The sequence below is a fragment of the Rhipicephalus microplus genome, unplaced genomic scaffold, assembly GCF_043290135.1.
Source record: "Rhipicephalus microplus isolate Deutch F79 unplaced genomic scaffold, USDA_Rmic scaffold_12, whole genome shotgun sequence".
In the NCBI taxonomy this organism is placed as follows: Eukaryota; Metazoa; Arthropoda; class Arachnida; order Ixodida; family Ixodidae; genus Rhipicephalus; species Rhipicephalus microplus.
In genome coordinates this window covers 48,694,890-48,718,826 of record NW_027464585.1, presented here as the reverse complement: position 1 = coordinate 48,718,826, position 23,937 = coordinate 48,694,890, and the positions used below count along the sequence as shown (strand labels likewise).

Sequence of the window (23,937 nt, the reverse complement as noted above, 5' to 3'; positions counted from 1 at the left end):
CTACGTACTGGGTGTATAACAAGTTCAAAAAGATTTCACATGAATAATGGCTCCTGGTTTAAAGCATGCTACTCTTTATGCAGAATGCAGCCATATGCGAAAGCTTCAATGACACAAGCCATCTTTGGCTTTATCAATTGCATAGTAGTAATCCAAAACTTAAACTTCTCGAGTAACATTATAAACATTACACAATAAAAATATGCATGAAGTATATGCTCTTCGCTCCAGGGACAGCATATTACTGTCGCATTCAACTCTTAAAGGCAAAGCTTAAGGGTCCTCCAATTTTTTTCCCGTGGTCACGAGTCCTGTTAATTAGGGAGGCAATCGCCGGGCTAATTCTAAAGGCCGACATATCGAGCCCCCGAAATGCACCATGAAAGCGCGGACAATTTAGTGTTGGTTCTTTTGGTGCGCCAGCGAACGTCGGCTATGATCCAAAGAATGAGGCAGAGCCGAGAGCTAATAAAACAAAAATATATAGCCAAATAAGGCAGAACAAACAATACACAAATGTGTACCCTCAGCAGTTATCCAATACAATACGAGACCACTCACAAGGTGCTCCTACACATTCAAAACAACGGGCATAAACAACAACACGCACTACAGTGCAATTTCATGCATTAACTAACCAGAACACTTATAGACTAAAATTTTCATCAAATGTATTCTGTCCGAAGTTCTTGAAACAAAGATTAAACGATTTTCTTCAAGAAAACACTCACTCGAAGTCCAGCGCCCGTTGGCGTCCCGCTACATTTGGAGTTTCTCTTTGAGGAAACTCATGTGTCGTCAACTGACTGCACTTCAATAACAAAACTTCATCGCTGGTAATATGTTTGCCACTGATGCCCACTGATGCTGAGTGATGCGCTGCTACTACCGAACACGTCTTTGCCCACCGGCAGAAAACCGAACTCCTCTTTTGTCTTTCTCCGCCGGCTGCTTATATACGCTTGCTCTGGGTTCTCGAAATTTTGTCGGTGTGCCGCAGAGTCAAAGCTGAAGAAGGGCGAGACCTTTCTCATAACGTGACGTGACTGCAGCACCACGCCGCTTTCCTTCGAGATGTTTCCGTTTGTGACTTGGTCGGCAGCATCTTTTGATGTTTGTTTCTTCGTGGGGCCTGCTTTTGTCGTGTCTGCCTGGTGCCTGGTTTTCAAGTAGCCAACAAAATCCAAGGCGTGCGCTTTCTTGAGCGTTCATTTTTGACACCCGTGAAATCAGTTTCATGCACTTGTTGTTTCTTGTGATGGCTGCTTCAAGTGCACAGTGTGCATATGTGAAATTTTGTTTTAAGCTGATAAGAAAAGCATTACAATTGTATAGAGATGGCCAAAACATGCCTGTGTTGTCAAAACTATTGAAAGCATTGGTGTTATGCATACCATGCGTCCAGGGGCGTGGCGTGATACCAGCCAGCAACTGCCCCTCTCGGTTGTGCATTCGCAGCAGGTCTGCCTCCACCAACTCCAAGCGCGTTGGCCATGCAGCCACCTGAGCCTGCGTGTAATCCAATTTTAGGCCCAACAGCAGCATCAGCTCATGATACGTCAGCCGTGGGTGCTTCACAACTATGTTTACACAAAGCAACGAGGTATTGTTAATCCCGCAGTTCTAGGCATGTGGGAATATTCCAGCAGTTCATATGTTCATACGTATACTACGGAATTCCAATTCACTTATATTTGAATTTAAATTATAGAGGATTTCAAGGTATTCAAAATGAACAAATACGTGTATATTGACATGTAACCAACTGTAAAGGTGGTTTCGCTGCAGTGAAAAGCTGCTATACCATACAGGAAGGAAGGGTGGTCAGCACGCTGAATTATTTTTTCAATTTTTGGAGGCACAAAAAAAAATTGCACAAAAACAAGAGACAAAGAGCGTGGGGGGGGGGTCTAATCGAAAACGCCAACATCGGTGTTGCGGTTCTATAATAACTTGGTGCGATTGAACACCAAACTAAGTTTCCCTCTAAGATGAGAGTCAAGGGGGAGCGCAAATGCTCCCGAAATTTCGCATCATCAAAACAAGCAAAATTTATTTCTGTCAAAACTAGCGTATGTCTTCCTGGGACGCACGTGAACGAACGGGACGGCGCAGTCGGCTGCCGCAAAAGCACAAGTCAAAGCTTTGGCTTTGCTCGCTATTAGATTCTTTGGACATGAACGCCAAAACACTTTTAACCTTTCTTTTTAAGTCTTTACTGCCTGTAATCTACCGCTGCGTTAGCTACATGCCTTCAAGGCTCATAGATCGCTATTGCGTCCCCGCGAACGCGGTTTTGTTCCCGGCGGTTGCATCAAACTCTACCAGTTCCGATTTAATTCCGCGTCTGTTGGCCGCACACGTGCATTCGAAACTAAGTTGTTTTGTGCTATGATCGCATATGCCCGGTTTGGTCAACAGAGTTTGCGGAAAGCAGCGTTGCTTTGACTAGTCGAGCGTTGAATGCCCCCACACTTTTCGAGTACAGTCAAATGATCGTGTCAAGAACGACCGTGGTTTCGTCCCCAGCGGTTGTGGAAACCACACGCACTGTGGCAGACAGTGAGTGCACCGGTCGCATTGGTACTTCTGAAACTTCAAGCACGCTGCTCTTGATTGGCCTTCGTTCGACGGTGTCAATACTAAAGTTCATATCACACGTTGCGATTAAGAAAAGTGTTCAGAACATTCAAATTTTGGCCTAATGAACACAGTGAAATTTGGCTGGGGGATTTCGCGAATTCATATCAGCCGCGGTTTCGCATCACTGACACTACTGTACGTTTATATGAACGCCCCCTAAATTCGTTTATAATAAAATGGGATGGATTCGCAAAAAGCCTGAAGCAGACTGAATTACATTTCTGTGAATGCGGCCAGATCATGCACAACAATTTCTATTTCTGGGAGAGTTTCATGACGACCATACAAATGGAAGAAATGATCAAAATTCAGGAGTCTCCTGGACAATACGAGAGATATGGCAGGTATGCTATACCATGAAAACACTTACACAGGAAAAATCTGCACCACTGCAAATCTTCCCATCAAGGTTAATGAACATTTTACAAAGGGAAAGACATGCCTAAAGGGCCAATGGGGACGAAAATTATAATAACATCGTCCGGAATCCTGCAGCAGTTGTAAAAAGATTGTAAAGTGACTATTTTACTTATTTTACTTATAACTGAAAAAGCCCTAATTATCTTCTGCACTGAAATAGTTTTTTTGAACAAATAATTACTAAAGATATTATTTATATAATTTATAGCTGAGTATAAAATGAAATAAGTTTCAAAAGCACCAGGGCGTTTGGATATGGCACCTAGCCATCCTCATTGCAGATGACACTGTCGTCGTCTGCTTCTGTGTCATGGGTGACCCCTCCGCTCATTGCCGCAGCCCCAATTTCTCTCATTTCCATAAAGTAGTACAATGTAGTACACTACTTCCTAGAAGCTGGTAAGCATATTTATTTTAGTAAGTGAATGATGCCGCGTAACGGCCGAGCGAAACAACAATGCTGATCACACAAACTTGCAGCAATAAATTGTTTTATTGCGAATGAATCGATCTTTACATAAGATACAGGCCACGTATGAACCGTTTTAGCACATACAGCAGTGAACAATATGCATGCATTAGTGTTCATGTGCAAACAAGGTACGTACTACGCATAGCTGCAATGCAGATGCCCGAAGCGCCGTGCACCAATGATTAATATATTCACCGCACTCCACAGAACATTCGCTGTAATAAGTACTGATATAGAGCTAACTTTCCTGCACTTCTGTAGCTGAAGATGTTGTAACACCTTGTTGACAGTATTCGGCAAACTTTCTGTATTTGATATCAACGTATCCGCATGCCTTTCACAAGCAGTCTAGCGCAACTGTTTCTTTTCGGGTTCGCGCTGCCAGTTAAAGTGGGTCACTTTCCAATCATCTAGGTGTTAGCATTATTCATGTTTATAAATGCTTAAATTAAATGAAAAGCAGTTTTTTATGCAGACCATTCTCAAGTCTTACAAATAAAATCGTCGAAACAAAGGCTTCAATGGCGTTTTGCTTGCCAGCGGCGGCGGTGCACTGTCATCGTTTTGACAGGGGCGACATCTGATGGTGCGGTCGTGAAGCTCGCAACATGCCACTGGCTTGATATTACTCTGGCATCAGTTGATTGCCTTTTAAGTTTATAAGCTTACTATTCCAACTTATATCCTCTGAGAATAGCAAAGTTTAAAACATTATATATTTTACAGGTTATCACTAGCAGTATACCTAGCAGTGTGTGTATATATATATATATATATATATATATATATATATATATATATATATATATATATATATATATATATATATATATATATATATAAGTTGCTTTTATTTCCTCTGAGCAAAGAAATATGACATTTCCAAAAGCTGTGTTTCAATCATACTCACAAATATGCTCACTTTAAAACGTGATATGTACTATTCAAGTTTGATTCGAAATTGTTTGACCAAATAACTATTTGATTCGAATTCGCTTTGAACGTAAATTTATTATTCGCCCGAGCGGTCACAGCTGTATCAACACCAATGATGACAAGCTACAATATTAGTCCCCAGTAGCACTTGCACTGCATTCTTGACGTCAATGCTTTGCAGAAAAGCTGGTATTTAACGACTTTTAAACGAAATATTTACCTAGTCTCCAAATAATTTATAGCAATAAAAAATCCAAAAGATTTCTTTTAATATGATTTCAATAGACCAATACAAACTTGCTAAACTTATCAAGGGTGCCTCTAAAGCAAGATATGGCAACATATTCAGGTCCATCCAAATATCTCTTATTTAATTATTGCAAATAAATTACCATATTTTTTTTTAGCATAACATGCCCCTCCATATGACTTGCACCCTCAATTACATATCGCAGGAAAAGACACTTAAAGGCCAACTCCGGCAATTTTTTTACCATGTCAGGATAATGGTCCTTCTATGTTCCTGAGATGCTCTTGTCACACGGCCGATAGCTGAAATGCAAATTCAAATTTCTGTATTTTTCCAAATATATTCGGAATAAATTTCAGGGCTAAAAGCTGTGGTCTGCAGCTTGACAGAGGCCCGGAAACCAAAAGGACAAGGCAGGGCTAGACTGAAGGCACACGTCGCACCTAACCTTGATATTAGAGCTTTGCGCCGCCACGCCACGTCGCCACCCGATTTTGCTCACGCCATTCGCGCTGCCGCTGAAATCCCGAGAGAGACCGCACCGCCGCCACCGTCATGGTATCATTTGTGGTGCGCCACCATTTGTCTTTTTTAACCTGAGCGGAGAATCTGGGCATAAAATACATCACTGCACCTTCTTTCCTGCAGCTTTAAAATTTCTGAGAGGGGCAATTGCGACGTTTTGAATGCTCTCTTGTTCCAGTGTTTGCCCTGTTTATACAAGGGCCCTAAAACAGCTTCTGAAGATACACAGTCGAGCGTGTTATTCTCTCTTGTCGTTTCTAGTTCTTTTGACACCTTTCGTGCCGCCAGAGCAGTGATTCGAGTGGCATGATTAGGGCACATACTCTAGAATGCTCCATATACAAGAAATATCACTTGTAAACTGTTTTCTACTCCGCTTTGCCATGCATTCACCACCCCATTCTTCCTCGTGTCTCGCAGGATTATCATGCACAATGAACTTGTGATTTTGCTACACTTTCAGTTTTCGATTGCGCAAGTAAAATTAAGAAGGGTGTAACCAAGAAGTTCAAAATCCTAATAAATTCAACGCTTAGCACTCACATTGCACGCATGTTTTATGAAGACATAAATGTCGAAGAGCCTGTGAAATTGTAGTAGAGAGAGTGTAGTTCAATGTAATTTAGAACGAAGCCAAAGGAAAAGGTTCCCAGTTATTTCATCCTCCCAATGGACGACATATTTACAGAGATCACAACAAAGATCTCTATAACAAAGGCAAGCCTGGTTCGACCATTTTGTATATTTTTTGATTGCCAGAGGAATTGCCAGAAAAATGGACACACTCTACAGGCTTTCATTATCCCTTTCACGTTCCGTGTAGAGTCCAAATAAATTTTGTACGCATACTCTATGCTGATCCTGTGGACAAAATCTTGCAAGTGCTATAGCAAGGATGACTCCGGAAGCATAGATAAAACAAGCTGCATATTACACGGAGGGTGCATGCGATAACATCAATCTGCGTGCGATGCCTTCTGTGGATTGCTCCTCAAACGAAAAGGAAGCCATATTGGTCTTTTGCTAAACGAAGGAGTATGAGCAGAACTCAGGTAGGAGGCTATGTAGCCCGATCTGCAATTGTGAACTTTGAATATAAGTTCGTGGTCGTGAGTTCTAGCATGCTCCAGCGAATTCTATTTCTCAGCAGGCATCAGGGAATGACTTGCTTACCTTTTTACGTGGCATGATATCACAATACGAACCCTGCTTTTCCCGGGAGCAGCAGTATTTCACTACACTAGTATTTTAAAGTTTCGCGAGATCTGATGAAAAGAAGTTAGCAGCAGCCTAAGTTCGTTATGTAGCTGCGAGCTCCTATTTCATGGTGTAAAATGTGAAGTCAACAAAAGCTTTTTTGACCATAATAATGTTGAAGCCGCCTCAGACTTAGCGTGTTCTCCTCAAATACCTGAGATCAAAACCGTTTAGGACTTTCTTGAAGTTGATGACACTTCCGTACTGGACATTTGAGCCTCATCTTTTGAGGAATTTGAATGTTGTAGTGACTTTTGGAATGCAGATGCACTCCTTTCTGAGTTTTGTGATAATGCCTATCAAAGTATGCACCACAAAATATGCTACCATAACGACAGAACCCATCTCACTCGTCGCATAAAGCACTTACGTAGCAATCGTCATTCCAAGTATAATGATCATGCTTCTTGAGTTGATGCATTGAAAAGTAAATAAAAGCTAAAATCAAGAGGCTAAGAACTCCTACTTTAGCAATGCCTTCCCTACACTTATGAAAAAAATCCATCTAGCTTTTGGAGGTCCATAAATAATGCATCACCTGTGCACGCCTCATAGTTTATTCTTGATGGCCAATCCTCCTCTAATTCTCCAGCTATAGCAAATGTCTTCAATATTTACTTCATATCTGTCTTTTTTTTGTTATCTATTGATAATCGCAACACTCCATTTTCTGCGTGCAGTAAGCTACCTGCTCTTTCTAGTTATAAATTGAGCCCCTCTCAAGTGCATAGCCTAATATTAATTTTGAAGTTACTAAACACTCTGGCCTGGATGGTATGCCAAACATATTTTTAAAGTGGTACTCAGTATACGGTGTGCTAATTATCTTACCACAATATTTAAAAAAGTAAATATCTGCAACAGTTCCCCAACTGTGAAAATTAGCAAACATCCTGCCCTTAAGTCCAAAAACAAGCAAATACCAGATTATATGCCAATATCTGTGCTTTGTATACCAGCTCCACACTTTTGGAGCATTTTGCCAACAAATAGAATGTAGAATACCTACACAACATATTTTCCTGATCATGGCACGACTTTTGTGCTAATTACACAGTTCCTTGAATTCATACACGACATTGTTCTTCCCTTAACAACTGAAGACAGATATATGCAATAATCAATGACTATTATAAGCATTCTAACATGGTTTGTCATGGCAACCTTCTAGCTTGTTCCAAATTTTTTAGCAACAACAAGGTGGTTGATTGGATAGCAGATTACATGTGATTGCACTCAAAACTTATTATGTTTAACCATGCGAAGTCATCTGAAGTACCGTTCACATCAGGGGTGCCTCGAGGCTCAGTGCTCGGGTGGCTTTTCTTTTTAATTTATATAAAAGATGTAGCCGAGATTATCAACACCCAAATTAAACTTGAAACGAATGCAGATGACTTCGTTATCTGCAAAATTATCTCCAATACTCAAGGTCAAGGTACGGTGAATAACTGTTTATTTTTTGTCGTTTTGTAGCAGGAGTGAAACATGCCAATTGTCTAGTAACTGCAAGAATACTGTAATTAAAGCCTTTTCAATTGAAAAATGGACGCTTAATTTTACATATACAAATGACGCTGTAAGTCTAGTACGTGTTTAGAACGGTGCAAGTCTAATACATTGGTCTAAATCTTCAAACAAATTTAAAATGCGCAGCATTTCATAACAGCCCAAACTTTCAAAAACTTCGGTCTCTGACACACGTTAAGCAATGAGAAAAAAGGATGCGGACTGACAGTGCAGAAGATTTTGGTCTAACTAGATTAAGGGTAGGTTGTTGGGTGATCTCAGCAGAGGCATGACATATATATGTGAGAATCTGTTGAGAAAGTGATAAGATTTACATTTTGTCGCTATGACCAGCATTTCTTGTATACACTTCCAATGAGCACATTTTATCGCAGCAGCCCCTATTGAACATCAACGCACTTGAAACCGTGTCATCCTTCGGCACAAATCAGATAGTTGAGACTGGTTCCAGTGCTCTTGCACCCATATCCTTTGTTGCATTGCCTGCACACCATACCTGGTGATTTCATCCTCAAAATATTGTGCCTGTTATATCAATTAGAATAGTTCACGTTTTTGGTTTGTTGGTTGATTTTCTGCAGAAAGTGCATTTTTTGGAATGAGCTTCATGAGTATCTGCACAGACTCGGTTCTGAGCAACTGGGAAGAAGAATCGTGCGAATATGTATTTTATTAAGCTGTATTTTTGATGGTGCTGAACATTTGTATTTAGACCTGCTTTATCTCAAAAACTGAAACAGCAGTATTTGTAAATAAATAACATTAAGAGATACTGTTGTCACTTCAACTGCTTCGCCCTTTCGGGGCGAAGCAGTTGCCATTCTAAACAGATTCTTTTTTCAAAACTCAAGCAACAAGTTGCTGTCCCCACCAAGTTTTTAATTTTAATCCTACCCTTCCACCCCCCAACCCCGCGCTGCGCCGCCGGCGATCCGATGGACCCTGCGGCATTGACATGCCGGCGCCGGCAATTTCGGTATCGGCGCAGAGGTCTACTTGATATACATGCTCAACAAATTTCAAAATAATGTTTAATTACCGAACAACCGTAATACTGAAACCAAAACAGAACCGAGCGCGCTCCCACGTGTGATGTAAACATTTGCTCGAACCTGCCTGATTGCACATACCGTAATTACTCGAATCTAACGCGCACCTTTTTTCCGGTTAAGCGAGTTCATAAATCGCATGCGCGTTAGAATCGAGTACGAACAAAAAAATTACGGTCAATCTATTGCCATCGCAAATCCAAAATGGCCGCCCCCTACGTGCGTAGGCATGGTGCGTCGGCTATTTCTGCCTATGTGTTTACCATGTGCGGCACTTCGTACGTGTGCTGAGAAGTTCGTCATCTAGTAGTGCATTAGCATCGACGACTTGGAAGGGCCGACTCCAAAAACTCGAGTGCACCACGATGCCGCTTTTAAAAGAAAAGTCATCGCGTGTGCAGAAACGGACGGAAATCGGGCCGCATCGTGGTCCTTCTCGAAACGTGCGTGCGGGACCGGCGGAAACAAAAAGCAGAAGATTGTGGACAGCAAAGCTTCACGCAAAGGCTTCAGTGAACCACAGCAGGGTCGGTTTCCGCAAATTGAAGAGCTGCTCCGCGAGTATGTGCTTGAGGAGCGAGCGGCACAGCGGCCCGTGACGACAGAACTGCTCCAAGTGCGGGCTATGCAATTAGTCTTAGAAAAAAGTCTAATGCGGAGCCTGTTTAAAGCGAGCAGGTGCTGGCTAATTAACTATATGAAGAGGAAAGGCTCTTCCCTCCGAAGGGGAACATGCATATGCGAAAACTTTTGCGGAGAAGTACGATGAAAAGCTTTACAGTTTTCAGAGGTTCGTCCTAAACTTGCGGCGCAACAACGGCTACCTGCTTGGGCAAATCTGGAATGCCGATCAGACGCCTCTTTACTTCGACATGCCTGGCACCACAACTGTCGAGAAGAAGGGGGCGAAGCAAGTTCGCGTGCTGACATCGGTCCACGGTAAAACTACAGTGACGGCAATGCTCTGTTACACGTCAGATGGGCACAAGCTTCGCCCGTACCTCATATTTAAATGGAAGACAATCCCGAAAGGAATCGTTTTTTCGAGTGGTGTGATCGTGCGGGCCAGCAAAAAAAAAAAAAAAATGGGTGCGCGTTGCAATCGATGTCTTACGTTTTTTTTTTTTTTTTTTTTCGCGGTGGAAATCGGGTGCGCGTTACAATCGAGGGCGCGGTAGAATCGAGTAAATACGGTAATGCACGCTGTGATCAGCTAAAACGCTTATGCTGTTATGGTGAATATATGTCGAATAATGTGTGGCTCACAACGCAACACCATTTGCCACCTATCGCACGCCCACCGACATAGAAAAGGAAATCACACGCTCAATTAAGGCATGGTGGCCAAACCCACATACTCTATAGCAGATGCTGCAGTGGCACATCAGTTTTCTCACTTCGGCCAGGCAAAACTCAACATCACACGCACAATGTTGCCATTAATTCTGGCAGGCAATGTGAGCGTTTTGAGGCAAGTGATAAAATTAATTTGGAAAGAATGTGCGAAACTCTGAAGCTTGCAATTTTGCATGAATGGCGCAAACGTTCCCATGAATGTACCCGGTGAATTTGAACGAGATCCATTGACCTCAAAAAATCGCCGGAGTTGACCTTTGAGATCCCTGCATGGATCCTCTTAACTTGCATCAACAGGGTGCCAAGCCATGAAACCAACTTGAGCAGAGAAACTTGTGCACAACATGCATTCCAACTCTAGCTAGTATATTTTGAGTGGGCTACATACGTAAGGAAATATGATGTGTACGTATAGCAGAATGTTAATTTCAAAGGAGGAATTTATTTGCTTCTTAATTATTGAAAATGGCATCTTCAAGCACTCTAGCTCAGTTTTATCTAATCTGCAATGGCCTTTAGCAACTGGTCAACAAACCAGCATGCCATGAAAAATACTGGCAATACCATACCAATTTTTCTAAAAACTTTAGTCTTGCAGCTCAATGGAACTGGTCCAGCAACCAAGACACAATTTCTTGTCGGAACTAGAACTACCTGCTGCCTAAGCACTCGCATAAATATGAAAACCGAAAATAGCCAATGTTGGTATTAACTACGAGAGTTTACTTTCACTGCTCGTTGGTCCATAATACTACCGTAAAATGTTTCAGATTGCAGAGAGACGTGGAACCAGATTGTCTTTTTCTTTTTGCTAAACACAGCAGTTGAAGTGAGCATATAAAGCAGTGAAGTATGCACCATATGCAGCATAGTGTTCACGCGAGCAATGTGTCAACTGTAGCAGAGAACACATGCAAGGAGCATGGCTGCCAACACAAACTGGCCGTGTAGATGACTGTTGTTCACATTTGAGCAGCAAATATTTCAAGGTTGCAAAGTGGCCGTTCCATGCTCAGTTATGCCGCATGCACATTAAAGGGGTAATAACACAAGAACTTTGGCCTTGCGTTTTTTTGGTGCAGTGTGTTGCTGGGGGCTGTTTGTATTAACAAGGCACATATAACATATTTTGCTGCAGTGCATTATAGATGATTAATTTACAGGCTCCTCATTACCAACCAGTACCAGTTTTGATTTTAGAGAGCTGAAAAAAAACGACAAGCTGTCGGGTGCAAGTATCATCACCTAGTGCATGCAATGTTCAGCCATGTCAACACACAGAACTGTGACAGACTATCGAACAGACTGCATCAACAAGTCCTTTCAAACAGAAAACAGGACAGGAGTGTTCCCAAACACCTAACTTTCAGTGCATGCACTACAGCCACGCACTCGGGAACAATCGCTGAGAAGTAGTCTGCTGGAGCAAAAGTGGCAAAAGAAAAATGGCGGCCATGACGTCATCGTAATTTGTACTATTGACTGCAGAGTGGTGACGCAAGAGAAGCAGGGGGGCAATCGTGAAGTCACTTTCGAGGGTGTCGATTGTGGATGCAGATTTGAAAATTCACATAAAATACCTTCCAAGCTACATTCGCTATTAATAGGAGTATGAAGTTGGGCATGATGATAATACATAACTAATCACGTATTGCTTTCCTTTGTCTCTTCCCTTGTCCTGTGTCTCACATTTGTTATGCGCTACATGAATAGTTTGCTATTAATTTTTTGCAGATGATATACGCATTTCATGGAAATTGATTGTGCTGGCTATCTCAGCTGTGCAATTTTCTGTAGGTACCTCTTTCAAATGAATTTTTAAATATGTGCTTGCCCAAATCAGTCATTGATATGTATACGTTCACACAAATCATTGTCAAAATTATTCCGAACTTCACAATTTTGTGTCGCTACTATTCAATAGGAAGCCACTGTATGTTGTTGGGTGTCAAAATAGAACTACACTTCGATCACAAAGTATCATGCAAATATGCAGTTGCTTTGGAAGTGCTTTACAAAAAATAAATATTTGAAGATATGCCTTACAAAGAAAAATAAAATCACTTTGGTCATAATTATGACAATACTTGCTCCTTGAGATTAAGGGGAATTCCCCTAGAGTCAACGCACACAAAAAGACTACATTTGAAAAACTTTGCCTGTGATGCCCGAGAGAGTCTGTAGGGGACATGTCTACTGGTTGGCAAACCTAAGCACCCACCCTGAGCTCGGGCAGGAAGCATTGACGGTGCTCAAACATGCGCACACATGACGTGATGCGGCCTGCTTCAACCAGGCGTCGACTCAGCAAGCCAGGCCCAGCGTTGGCCTCTAACACCACAGGTGGGCAGCCCCCAGGCCAGTGGACCAGGTGCTCCTCCAGCAAGTCTGCACATTCAGATCAAGCTAGCAGTTGGGAAGTCATATACGGATAAATTATAAAGGACATTCAGAATTACAGCAATCTGGCGCCAATTCTGAAGCACTCCGAAGATGTCATGCAACGATTATGCTTTACAGAATGGTGACTGCAAGCGGTGCCTCGTAAAAGAAATGAGTGAGATCAATCACGTCAGTGTTGTGTACGAACAGTCTTACTGAGGAAAAAAATATTGGATGAAGAACATGACATGCGTGGTAGGCCGCTAGACAGTGCCCACAGGCCTCTTGCTTCACACCGCTGATTTATGAGACGACATGCAGTTTCATGTCATGCAAGGGCAAGGTGCAGCCAACGAGCATCGCAACTGATAATTTTTCATTAATAGTAATCAATCATTCATGGTGATAGTATGTAATATGGCTTTAAAGAACACACACAATGTGTAAACGTTAAAGGTTTCTGCCTGGTGTTTCAAGAAATGTGCCTCAAATCCTAAAAAATCAGGAAAATGAAATACTTTTTACCCACTGCTCTCAGAATTGCTTTCTGCAGCAGAAGGCATCATATTTAGTAAATAAAAAACACCAAAGGCATGGTGAGATTCAAACCCAGGTCCCCTGCGTGCCAGCCCAGTATTCTACCACTGAGCTACACCGATGCTTGGAACTCCTTTGCAAACTGGCCTTAGGCAGGTTTGATGCCAGGAAAGAATCGTGTTGATTAGAATAATAAAGAGACCAGGTGTGAAATAATGCAAATTGCGCAATGAGTGGCTCATCGAATGCCCTCCAACCCTTTACAAAAGCTTGATGTTGACCTATTAACTGTGGTGCATACCCACCGTGGGGGATTGTGGGGATTACAAAAGCTTCTGGCATAACCCTTCATCGTCATCAGCCGTAGCACAAAAAAAAATTCGGCAGATCCCACGTACCTGGGAATCAACGTTATGCAAAGCATGCAGAGTGACGGTGACTGTGTTGCAACTTTTTATTAAGCGACACAACATGAAATGTCGCTAAATATATGTAGAAATGTTGCATGCACAGACACATGTTGAAGAGTTGCAAATATTGATATAACCGGCAGATTGCAATTGCGCAACTATGCCAACTGAAACATGCGTATTACAAACACCAGAAGCTGATATCAAGCGCTAATGCTCTCTAAGATGCTGGTCCTGGATACTGCTATATAAATCAACTTCAGTGCATGACCCCCAACCATAATTGACATTAACCCGGCGTGATGGCTGTATCAAATGAGTACATATGTAATGTTTATAAAATTAGGTACTCAGCACTGCAACCATTATTGACGTTTCACGAAAATTAGCTTATATTAGAAAAGTAGTTCAGAGACCTGGCATAGCTCTGTGGTAGAATGCTTCATTGCCACGCAGAATTCTTTGGTTTGATTCCAGATGGAAACCCGACATTTATTCTATGCCTTCTTTGGGCCTATGCTACCGATATCCGGTATTGCTCAACGCTCGAGTGTTAAATATGCCTATGCGTGCTGTCGTCGTTCCTAGGTAGACACTAGAAAGAGAGAGAAGAAATGTAGGAAAGGTAGGAAGGTTAACTAGACTATGCATCCATTTTGCTACCCTACACATGGGGAGGGAGAGAGGGGAGTAAAAAAAAGGAAGAGAAGGAGAGACACATGTCACATCGCACACACAATGCCGAGTTGCACAGGCGGTCTCTCAATGAAGTTGCTGTCAAGTATCTCAAGAGGGCTTGTGTGGCTTTCTGTGCTGATGTGCTGAGCGACCAGGCTCCTAAAGATCTTTGCTTCATTAAATGGCCGGTCATCGAGTCTATTCAAGGCACACTGGAGAGTCCGGCGATCTTCATCAAATTGGGCACAGTGGCACAAGAGATGTTCAATAGTCTCTATACAGCTGCAGCTTTCACACATGGATGAATCTGCCACCCACGCTACCCACGCTACCCCAGTCCACAGCCGGCACAGCATTGTAGCGTCACGTCGAGAAACCTTGGATGGCAGTTGTTTCTAGAGGTAGACTTAAGGATCTGAGGGCGATTATTGGAGTTAAGTGGAGAATTCCAGTGCGCAAGCGTGGCATTTTGCGGGATGTGACGAAGTTCTCTAGCTGCGTCTACTCTTGACAAGGGCACAACAACAGTGTGGGCGCTTCATCGTGGGCACATCAGGCAGCGTCGTCAACGAGGTGGTTACCACTGATGCCACAGTGGCCCGGCAATCATTGTAAAACAATGTCGTGTCCTTGATAAGCGGCGCGATGACAAATTTCATTAATACGATACACCACCTGGTGGTAGTTTCCAAGTCGTTGACCTCGCACGCATTGAAGGGCTGCCTTGGAGTCGCAGAATATGGCCAATCTACTAGGGAATTTTTGCGTAACAAACTCCACAGCGGCTCGAAGAGCGGCGTGCTCGGATCCCGTAGATGTCGTGACGTGTGATGTCTTGAATTTGACTGTGATTGATCCAGATGGTATGACAAAGGCACCTGTCGAACTTTGCAAGACCGAACCGTCCGTGTAAACATGAATTCGGTTAGCATACGGCAAATGCAAAAGGTCCAGTGAGATCTGCTTAAGGGCTGCAGATGACAGGCTTGCCTTTTTTGATATCCCTGGCACTTCACGGTGCACAGTGGGTTTTTTCATGCACCACTCTGGAGATGGTGATATGGTTGCGGGCGAGAATCTCCACGAGATGGAATTTTGGTTAGCCGCAACAACTTTGGAAAACGCTGCCTTTGGTCTTTCTAGTGGCAAGCTAGCAAGGGGGTGGCTAGGCACTCTGGACATGTGACAGATATGCGTCCGGAGTGTGTCGACAGTTATATATGTCGTGATCGGATGGTCTTTAGCAATACCAATTGTTGCTAACGTATTAGCGCACCGAGGTATCCCCAAGCATGTGCGACGGCCTTGGCCTTGAATGCTTTGCAGGATCCTGATGTTAGTTTTTCCGGCATTGGAAAGCACGGGCGTGCTATACCACAAATATCCTAAGAAGAGCGCTCTGTACAGCTGAAGCATAGATGACACTGATGTGCCCCACGTTTTACCAGCGAGAAATCTCATCACGTGTGTGATAGAGCTGGGCCTTTTCTTCAAGTGCGAGATGTGAGCACTCCACGAGAGATCTCTGTCGATAATGACGCCCAGGAATCGGTGACGTCTCGTATACGAAAGATTCACATTGTTGATGGAAACAGGATAATAGATCATGGGCTTGCGGGTAAAAGGGTCTAAGGCGCACTTCTCGGCGGAAATTGTGAGGCCTCGAGCATGGAGGTACGTCGACGTTATTCTCGCTGCTTTTTGGAGCCGTGCACGCACCTGGGGTCGTGTCACTGCTGAAGCCCAGATACATATATCATCAGTGTATGTAGAGAGATTTACTGATCGAGGTAGACTTTGTACAAGGCCAATGATCGTGAGGTTAAACAGCATAGGGCTGAGAACCCCGCCTTGTGGAACACCACGAGCGGTGCAATGATCAACGGTGCGGCCTTCCACAGTAAACACGAAGAAGGATCTCCTCTGTAGGTAGCTCCGAATCTATCGAAACATTTCTCCATCGATTCCAATGTTCGCCAAGGCATCTAGAATGGCATCACGCGTTACGTTGTCGTATGTACCTTTCACATCTAGGAACATTGCAACCGAGATGTGCTTGAGGTATTTCTGTTCTTGCACAGAGGTTACGAGGTCGATGACATTATCAGAGACTAAGTGTAACACTAACACAGACACTAAGGATAGACACTAAGTGTCGATTACCTGTGGCACGTACCCGCATACCAACAGCACATACCCACTCGTGGGTATGTGCCACTGTCTGGCATGAAGTGTTTGACGACGTACGCAACGTGATTGTGACATTATTCATTTCTTTACCAATGCGTCATATTCGTGAAATTATCTTACCTTGGGTCACGAATTTGGGCGAAACAACCTCATCGAGGACGATTCTCCTTACACATATACGTACTATTTTAGGGGAGGCTAGTAAAGCTTCACCCCAGAGCTCAGACCCGAACTTGGGTTTCAAAATAAAAAGCTTTTTTTCTCTCTCTTTCTCCTTTGTGCTAATTTTGGTTCACACCAAGTTAAGGGGGTGACCATGAGAGCACCCAAACATAAGCGGCTAGATAGATAGATAGATACATAGATATGCTCAAAGTTGCCGAAGATCGCTAAGAAATGATTCACATTTAAAACACCACAGCTTTGTCGCAAAGGCAACGCAATGGAGCCGATAGCAACAAATTGGAAGGTCACGCGCAGAATGGCAAGTAGATTAAAACGTTCCCCGCGTTTCTCACGCACAAATGATGCACAAAACGTACTTACAGGTACGGATGAACACAATTAACCGTTTCAGTTGTTACTTCGCCGAGTCTGAAAAGCGTGCCCTTTTCACAAACGGATATTGTGCAACGATTGCAGAGGTCTTGTGCACCTGGTAACTACAACAGAAACGTTTTAGTGAAATCCCAAGGCCAGCCAGGACATACGATCCTCCCCACTCCAAGATAAGGGCGCAGGAGTGAGCGTCCACTTCTCTCCTCTCTGCGCGGCAAAGTACACGCTGGAGATGAGAGCATGCGCCACCGCGTCGTGACGATGTGGCGATGCTATCTTGCTGGTAATGCTGAAAACACGATAGTTCCCCTCGAAATGCCCAGGAGCAGCAGTAAGTGGTAGATATAGATAGCTTGCCGTTTGAGCGTTGAAGGAAGAACGCCTTTGTGGCTTAGTGGTTAACACCTCGCCCTCACGTTTCAGAGATACCAAGTTCGTTACTGCGCACCGGGGTCTTCTGCATTTTTTTTTTGCCTTTTCATATATATATTTACGTGTACCTATACAGTGAGTGACGGCGACGCCCACGTTGACATTGACAGCAAAATTCTGCCAACAGTGTCGATACAATTGCTATCACAATAAAAGGCACTGAAAGCCCACTCTTCAAGCTTTTGCTGTGACAAAGCTGCGCATCCCACGTAGGCCGGGCGTCTTTTTTTTTTTTTTCAACTGATGGAGTTCACACCTATGTCAAACGGGAGAATTGGAGTTCTTTATGTGTAGAAGCCATGCCAGCTTTTAGATAAAGAAAAGAAGGTTTCAAGTAATTTGTTACGATTTACCTCTGGAGCGCTTGCAAAGGGCTGGATTGAGAGAGAGACGCAATGAAGTTCGAAGCTCCACAGGACAGCTCCATCTCGTCCTCCGTGATTTTCCATCAAAGCTTGGGTCACATGCCACGAGCCTTTTTCCCACCAACCTCATACGTGAACGTGGCACTTCATCCCAGCATCGGTGTCTCGCACACCTGCACCGCATTTCAGCACCTGGCACGTGCCTCCTGCCTTTTTACTTATAGCCTCCCATTTTAAGAGTTTTTTCTCAAGAAACTGGTTTTGTTCTTTCTTCCTGGGATTTCAGCCATCTGTTTTGCGGGCTGGTACGTCACCTTCCATCGCCGCATGTTTTCATTGATATGTATTCACTTGGCACAACACCACACCATCCCAGATTTTCACCACACATCAACCGCTACAGTTGACTGTTCACATGTCCACAAGTTCCTCCTCTAACACTATACGCCTACACTCACAAGAATAATTACACACAGCACTTGGCACTGGCTGTTACAAAATCTACATTATCATTTCCAAATACTGTTGGCCGTTATGGCCGTAACAGGGTGGGTACAGTGAACATAAAACAAAAAATCAAGTACAATGTATTGTATTGAAGACAGAATTTTTTTAAGTACACAAATGAAAAATATTTAAACGCTGTTAATAAAATCGTACATACATATATTGTGATGGTGGTATAGTATGCAATATGAAGTAACTACGCGATGTATTTTCGAACAACATGGCAATATATGTAGAATACTATAGCAACACTCAATGTTCACGACATATTTTTAATGCACTGTTCAAAGCTTTCTATGTTCTTCGAATTCAGTACCGGTACTGGCAACTGATTCCGCTCTTTTATCATTCGTGGAAAAAAGGAATACGTAAACGCATCAAGATTGCATTTAGGAACCGAATACACAAATTGATTGCATGATCTGACATTGCTGGAAGGCCTGGGAACAAGATAGGGTTTAGTTTCAATAATAAGGCGTCCTTTTGATAACAAAAAAAATTTAAGTCGACCGACTTTCCGGCGATGAGCCAGCGTAGGCAGTTCAAGCAACCGAAGCATTTCAGAAACGGAGTCACTTCGTAAATAACGCGATAAAATTAGCCTTACGTCTTTTCTCTGTATTTTTTCAATTCGATTTATTAACCCCGACTGGAAGACCCACACTGCACTGGCGTATTCTAGCATTGGCCTTACGTAGGTCAAATATGCAAGCAGCTTAACATGATTTAACGTCTACAGAGTCCTACTCAGTGTAATCTTATCCATCCATTTACCCGAAACCTTTGCCATTGCCTAGAATTTACATTCTTTTGGAGGAGCACACAATTTGTACATCATACTTAAACCTGCTTTTTTTCACATTCCGCGTCTTTTTGATATTTTTCCTGACCTATTCACTATCTCGGTTCATACAGATTTTCAAAGGGAAATTTTAAGGATATTCAAAGACTTTCCAGGACCTGTTGCAAGTTTTTCAAGGTCTCAAAGCGGCATGCTAAGTTGGAACTTTTCACTCTACAACTTTAAAAAATGACTAATTTTACTCCACTTGTAATAAATATATGTATATCACAACTATAACGAAAAAATCTAGTCTTGACTTCTTGTGCCCTCTTTCTCACTCTCTATAGGGAGAAGGCACAATGTCGTGTCAAAAAGTTACACACCGACGGGCTTCACGCGTATGTGTAGTGAGGCCTTAAAGAGGTAATGCCACAATATTCATGGCTTGTGCACTTTTTGCTGCAAGCTTTAAATTTAGCTCCAACAAACACGATACACGCACAAAGATTTATTTATTTTTGCTATATAATTTATCGCTTTACTGATATGGACGATTTTCAGTTCCTGTTTGTGGGCACCTATTTGGACAGGTACGTAGCAGTATAGCTGACTTAGTCACGTTATCACAAAGCTTTGCACGCGTCATGCTGGGTATCGTCTGCTCTTGCACCCATGTGCCTCACAAGCATCCGGGCACCGCTAGCTGCAACAGCCGGTATGTAGGTGGCACAAGTTCGGAGGTCCCTCACCTCACTACAGATCTGGTGCGATGTCACTACAACATTCGTTGCCCTTCCTATAAAGCTACGTCAGTGTTGGATGCGCTCGCGATGGGCCTCGATTAGGCAATGAGCATTTAGGAACAATTGGGAAGCGACTTAAAATATATTCTAAACGTTTTCCGAGTCTAAACATTTGTGTGGAGTGTCCTTGCATACAGAGGAAACCCACACGATGCTTGCTATAGCCTCGAAATTGGATGGCACCACCCCATTAAGAGCGGTGGCTTGTGCAGTTGACACTTGCAGCGCGCTGCTGAAACACCGAGAAGTAACAACTGTGACAGTGGTTAATTTGCGCTCATCCTGTGGAGCCATGAATGTTCTTTCGTAGCATCTTTTTTGGTTTGTTTAAGCAGCACGCTTCCAGTGTCAAGCTGTGACAGTTGTTCATAAGCACTTGTCCTGTGCGCTTTTTTGTGTGTGTCCTTTGTGCTTGAGCGACGCGTTGCATGTATGGGGTTGCTTGTCCTTCTTCGTGTGACATTCTAATTTCTATCACATTCACTGCTTCACCCTTACCATGAAAGTGAACTTTTTTTTCACATGCGTTTTCGCAAAAAGGAACCATGTGTGCCTACGCCGCATTACTGCTTTGTGAATGGGGTGTTTGACAGCTTGACACACCGATCTAACACATTTAGGAGGCTGCGATCTCGATATGAGAGTGAGTGCTTACGAAGTTCAAGGATTTTCAAGGATGGCGAAAAATTCCAGGACTTTCAAGGGGATTGATAACGCGTTTTTCAGATTCAAGGGTTTTCAAGAATTTCAAGGACATGTACGAACCCTGCACTGACCGTCGTTTCAAACACTCGCTGCAACTGATCCCACTAGTTCCGTTCACTCGACGACTTTTCAAAATCTCTTTCTGAGGCTGCGCTCCATCTTTCACCACCCTGTCTTCTTTCAAATACGAAAAACGTACTTTAAGTGTTCTTGCAGCATTCTTTCCTTTCGCTCCTGTGCGTCTATCAGCAACCTTTCTTGCATCCAGGTAACTGCCTCGACTTTTGAGTACCTTTTGGAGCCGTCTGCATCTCCTTTGCTTTTTCGTGTTTAACCATGCACGTCAGAGGAGCTGCTTTTGTCGTACTCCTCTCTCGTGCTTTCTCTCACACTTTTGACATGCTTCTTTCTTCAATATACGGGCTTATACAAGAAGCGCTATGCCCTGCCTCCTTAATATCTGGGGGCATCGCATTTTCTTTCTCCATGCCATTTCCAATGCTACTGGCATGTTCCCTAAATGGCACCTTGCTACAACTATCTACAACGCTTGAGCTTTTTTTCCTTTCACTCTCCGCTTAGAAGGCTTGTGTCACTAGCACAACAGACGTGCTCCCTACGCTTTGCCCGCTGGTAATAAAACTTTCATGATTGGGCACACTCGATTCTCTCGAGAAAACCTCCATAGGACTTCTCTCATTCCCTCTAATGCTCCTTTTCGCAAGTGCCAGTCACGGTTTGTACTCAAGCTTCTGTTTTTCTTTAGCATAAGCTTCAAACATTAATGCATGCTTTGCTCCTCGTTCAGCCAGTGCCTCCTATTTTTCCAGTGCCCGGGTGAAGGAGTGGATTTCGATAGAAAACGGCCGTCGGTGCTAGTGCAGCGTTTCGCCGTCAGGTGCCCCAACTGGAGTAGAGATGCCGCCGTGTTGTCTCTCGCGCAAACAAATGCCGCGGCTGCATTCGAAGCTACTATATGCTCAGTTTTCAGCTTTAATCGCATTGTTTAGGTGTAATGGAAACTTCGAAGCGAGAATCGTGAAGTACCTGTTGTTCTGGGCACTCAGCTTATTTCAAAAGCTTAAGTTGTTCACGACTACTTGATCTAGGCCCTCGCGCGTCGTCCGCTAGCTAGGTCGATACCAGATAGCTCACGCAAGGAATCTCCAGAAGATCGGTTTGTAACCGTGGCACTCGCTACACTGAGAGTTGCTTTTTTGACTAACTAAAAGTTGATTTTTGAGAGGAGCCGTTGCCAGGAGAGAATATTAAATGCTTGTGTGCCTAATGTTGCCCGATGCTTGCTACTCTCTAGTTGCGTAGCACATCTATGCACAAGCCTGGAGTTCATGCACTAAATAGCACAAAATTGTCACTACAGTGCTTCCAGGAATACAGGTCATCATCAGTTCCCTTCGCAAAGCCTGACATGTGTTGCCACCAAGAAAAAGCAAGTGTCAGAGAATTGAGAGCTATGACTGGTGATTTCACCGTTTGAGAGCTTAAATGATGAAATCATCGTGAAATAAACAAGAACAGCTCCATATACGGCACAATTTCTGCGATCATTGCTTATGTTTTGAACAGGCACTGTTAAAGTCTGGAGTCTAATGCCAACTCTGAACTTGAGCCAAGGTGACTGGCCTGTGGTCAGCTGCTTGAGCTTGTCTGGGTATTCGTGGACGGATTGTAGTAGCCTTAATATCCGGCTGCTCAGCTCTGTTTCTTTCCTCTTCCCTTTGGTCTCTTAATTTGGTAGCGAGCAGAGTAGAGCCGAATGGCTGTGTGCTGCCCATTGGCTCCCATTCAGCTTCGGGACGTAATGTTAGCGTTGTACACGGCAGGGATTGCGAGGCAGCATTGTTATTGATACTCATTTGTTGATTGTTCGGATGCAGCACACTCCTGTTTAGTGATACCGATTGCCATGTTGCCAAACGTGATGGGTAGTCTTCAGCCACCACTACTTATAATCTATAAAATACTCGGGTTGTAAAAGATGACTATATATTACAGTGCAGTACGAAGATTTTTTAGGAGACCAATTGTTCTGCCTGATTACTGCAAGCACGCTCTCCCCAAACACCAGTGGGAACTGCCATTTGACGGAGCTACAGCCGTACAGTGCATTAAAGTGATAGCTTAATATGCCTCAGCAAAAGCGAAAAGTGATAGCCGGCGGCATCTGGTGTCTTCTCGCGTCGGAGGTGAGAACACAAGTGATGCAAGAAATCATCCTTACGTGAAAATGTCATCATATGACGTCACATATAATAAATGTTTGTGACATATTGGAAGGTGACATAACGTAACGGCATCATATAACATCTTCGCTTGGTTGAAATGGGCCGATCATGAGGGCAGTGCATCACCAGCTGAGGGGCAGAAAGCTAGCTTTGTCTCCGATTCTTGAGGCAACAAGAAAGCCATGTCGTACGCAGAAATACCCCAGAGAGAAGTGGTTATAACAGGGAAAAGAAGAGAAAAGTGAGCCCCGCAACTGTCTGCATCAGGGTGCGACACCTCAACAGTGGCTCACAAGGGATGGGGGTGAGGAGGGATTAAAAGAATAGGTATAAAGGTATAGAGAGAGAGAGAGAGATGTGCTAGGACAGCGAGCAAGGACATATGAGGGATAGGAGAGATAGAAAAGATGGAAACACGGCCACAGGAGTCCGAGGACGGGGCATCACTTGCGAGAGCTCTTTTCGGCGTCAGGAGATGACGTAGGGCAAGTCCAGTAGGTCAGAGCTACGCTGTCGTCGGAGATCGGTGTCAGGAGATGACGTAGGGCCAGCCCAGTCGGCCAGAGCTATGCTGATGTCGGAGATCGCGAGGGCACAACCAGTTGGCACGGGATCCAGCGAGGAAACACTTAGTGCATTGAAACGGAAGAAAACAAAGATAGTTTTTGCCTTTCAGTCGTCTGAGGTGAATCCATAAGGGCGAGTGTCTTTTTTTTTTTTATATATACTAAGGATTATATACTAAGGCATGCAAATAATGAGGTTGCAATAGCTTCAAAGAGAAAATAAAACGCAAATGCTATAAACTCGAACCCATATATCGAACCGGTAGCACTAAAGCCCCTATACTTCGCAAAAGTACGGCCATCTGCTTTCCCCCTCTTCATCTCCTCTCCGACGTG

At 43.5% G+C, this 23,937-nt stretch overlaps 1 protein-coding gene across 24 annotated transcripts in view; it reads right to left on the bottom strand.

Annotated features, from left to right (window-relative positions):
- Window positions 1-23,937, bottom strand: part of mtTFB2 (mitochondrial transcription factor B2) — a 124,616-nt gene that overhangs the window by 34,259 nt on the left and 66,420 nt on the right. For all 24 annotated transcript variants that reach the window (XM_075882561.1, XM_075882551.1, XM_075882555.1 and 21 more), the window contains 2 exons: window positions 12,660-12,826; window positions 1,395-1,509 (listed from right to left, as the gene is read on the bottom strand). In XM_075882561.1, coding sequence (XP_075738676.1) covers window positions 1,395-1,509; window positions 12,660-12,826 — 282 coding nt within the window. The remainder of the gene's footprint in view (window positions 1-1,394; window positions 1,510-12,659; window positions 12,827-23,937) is intronic.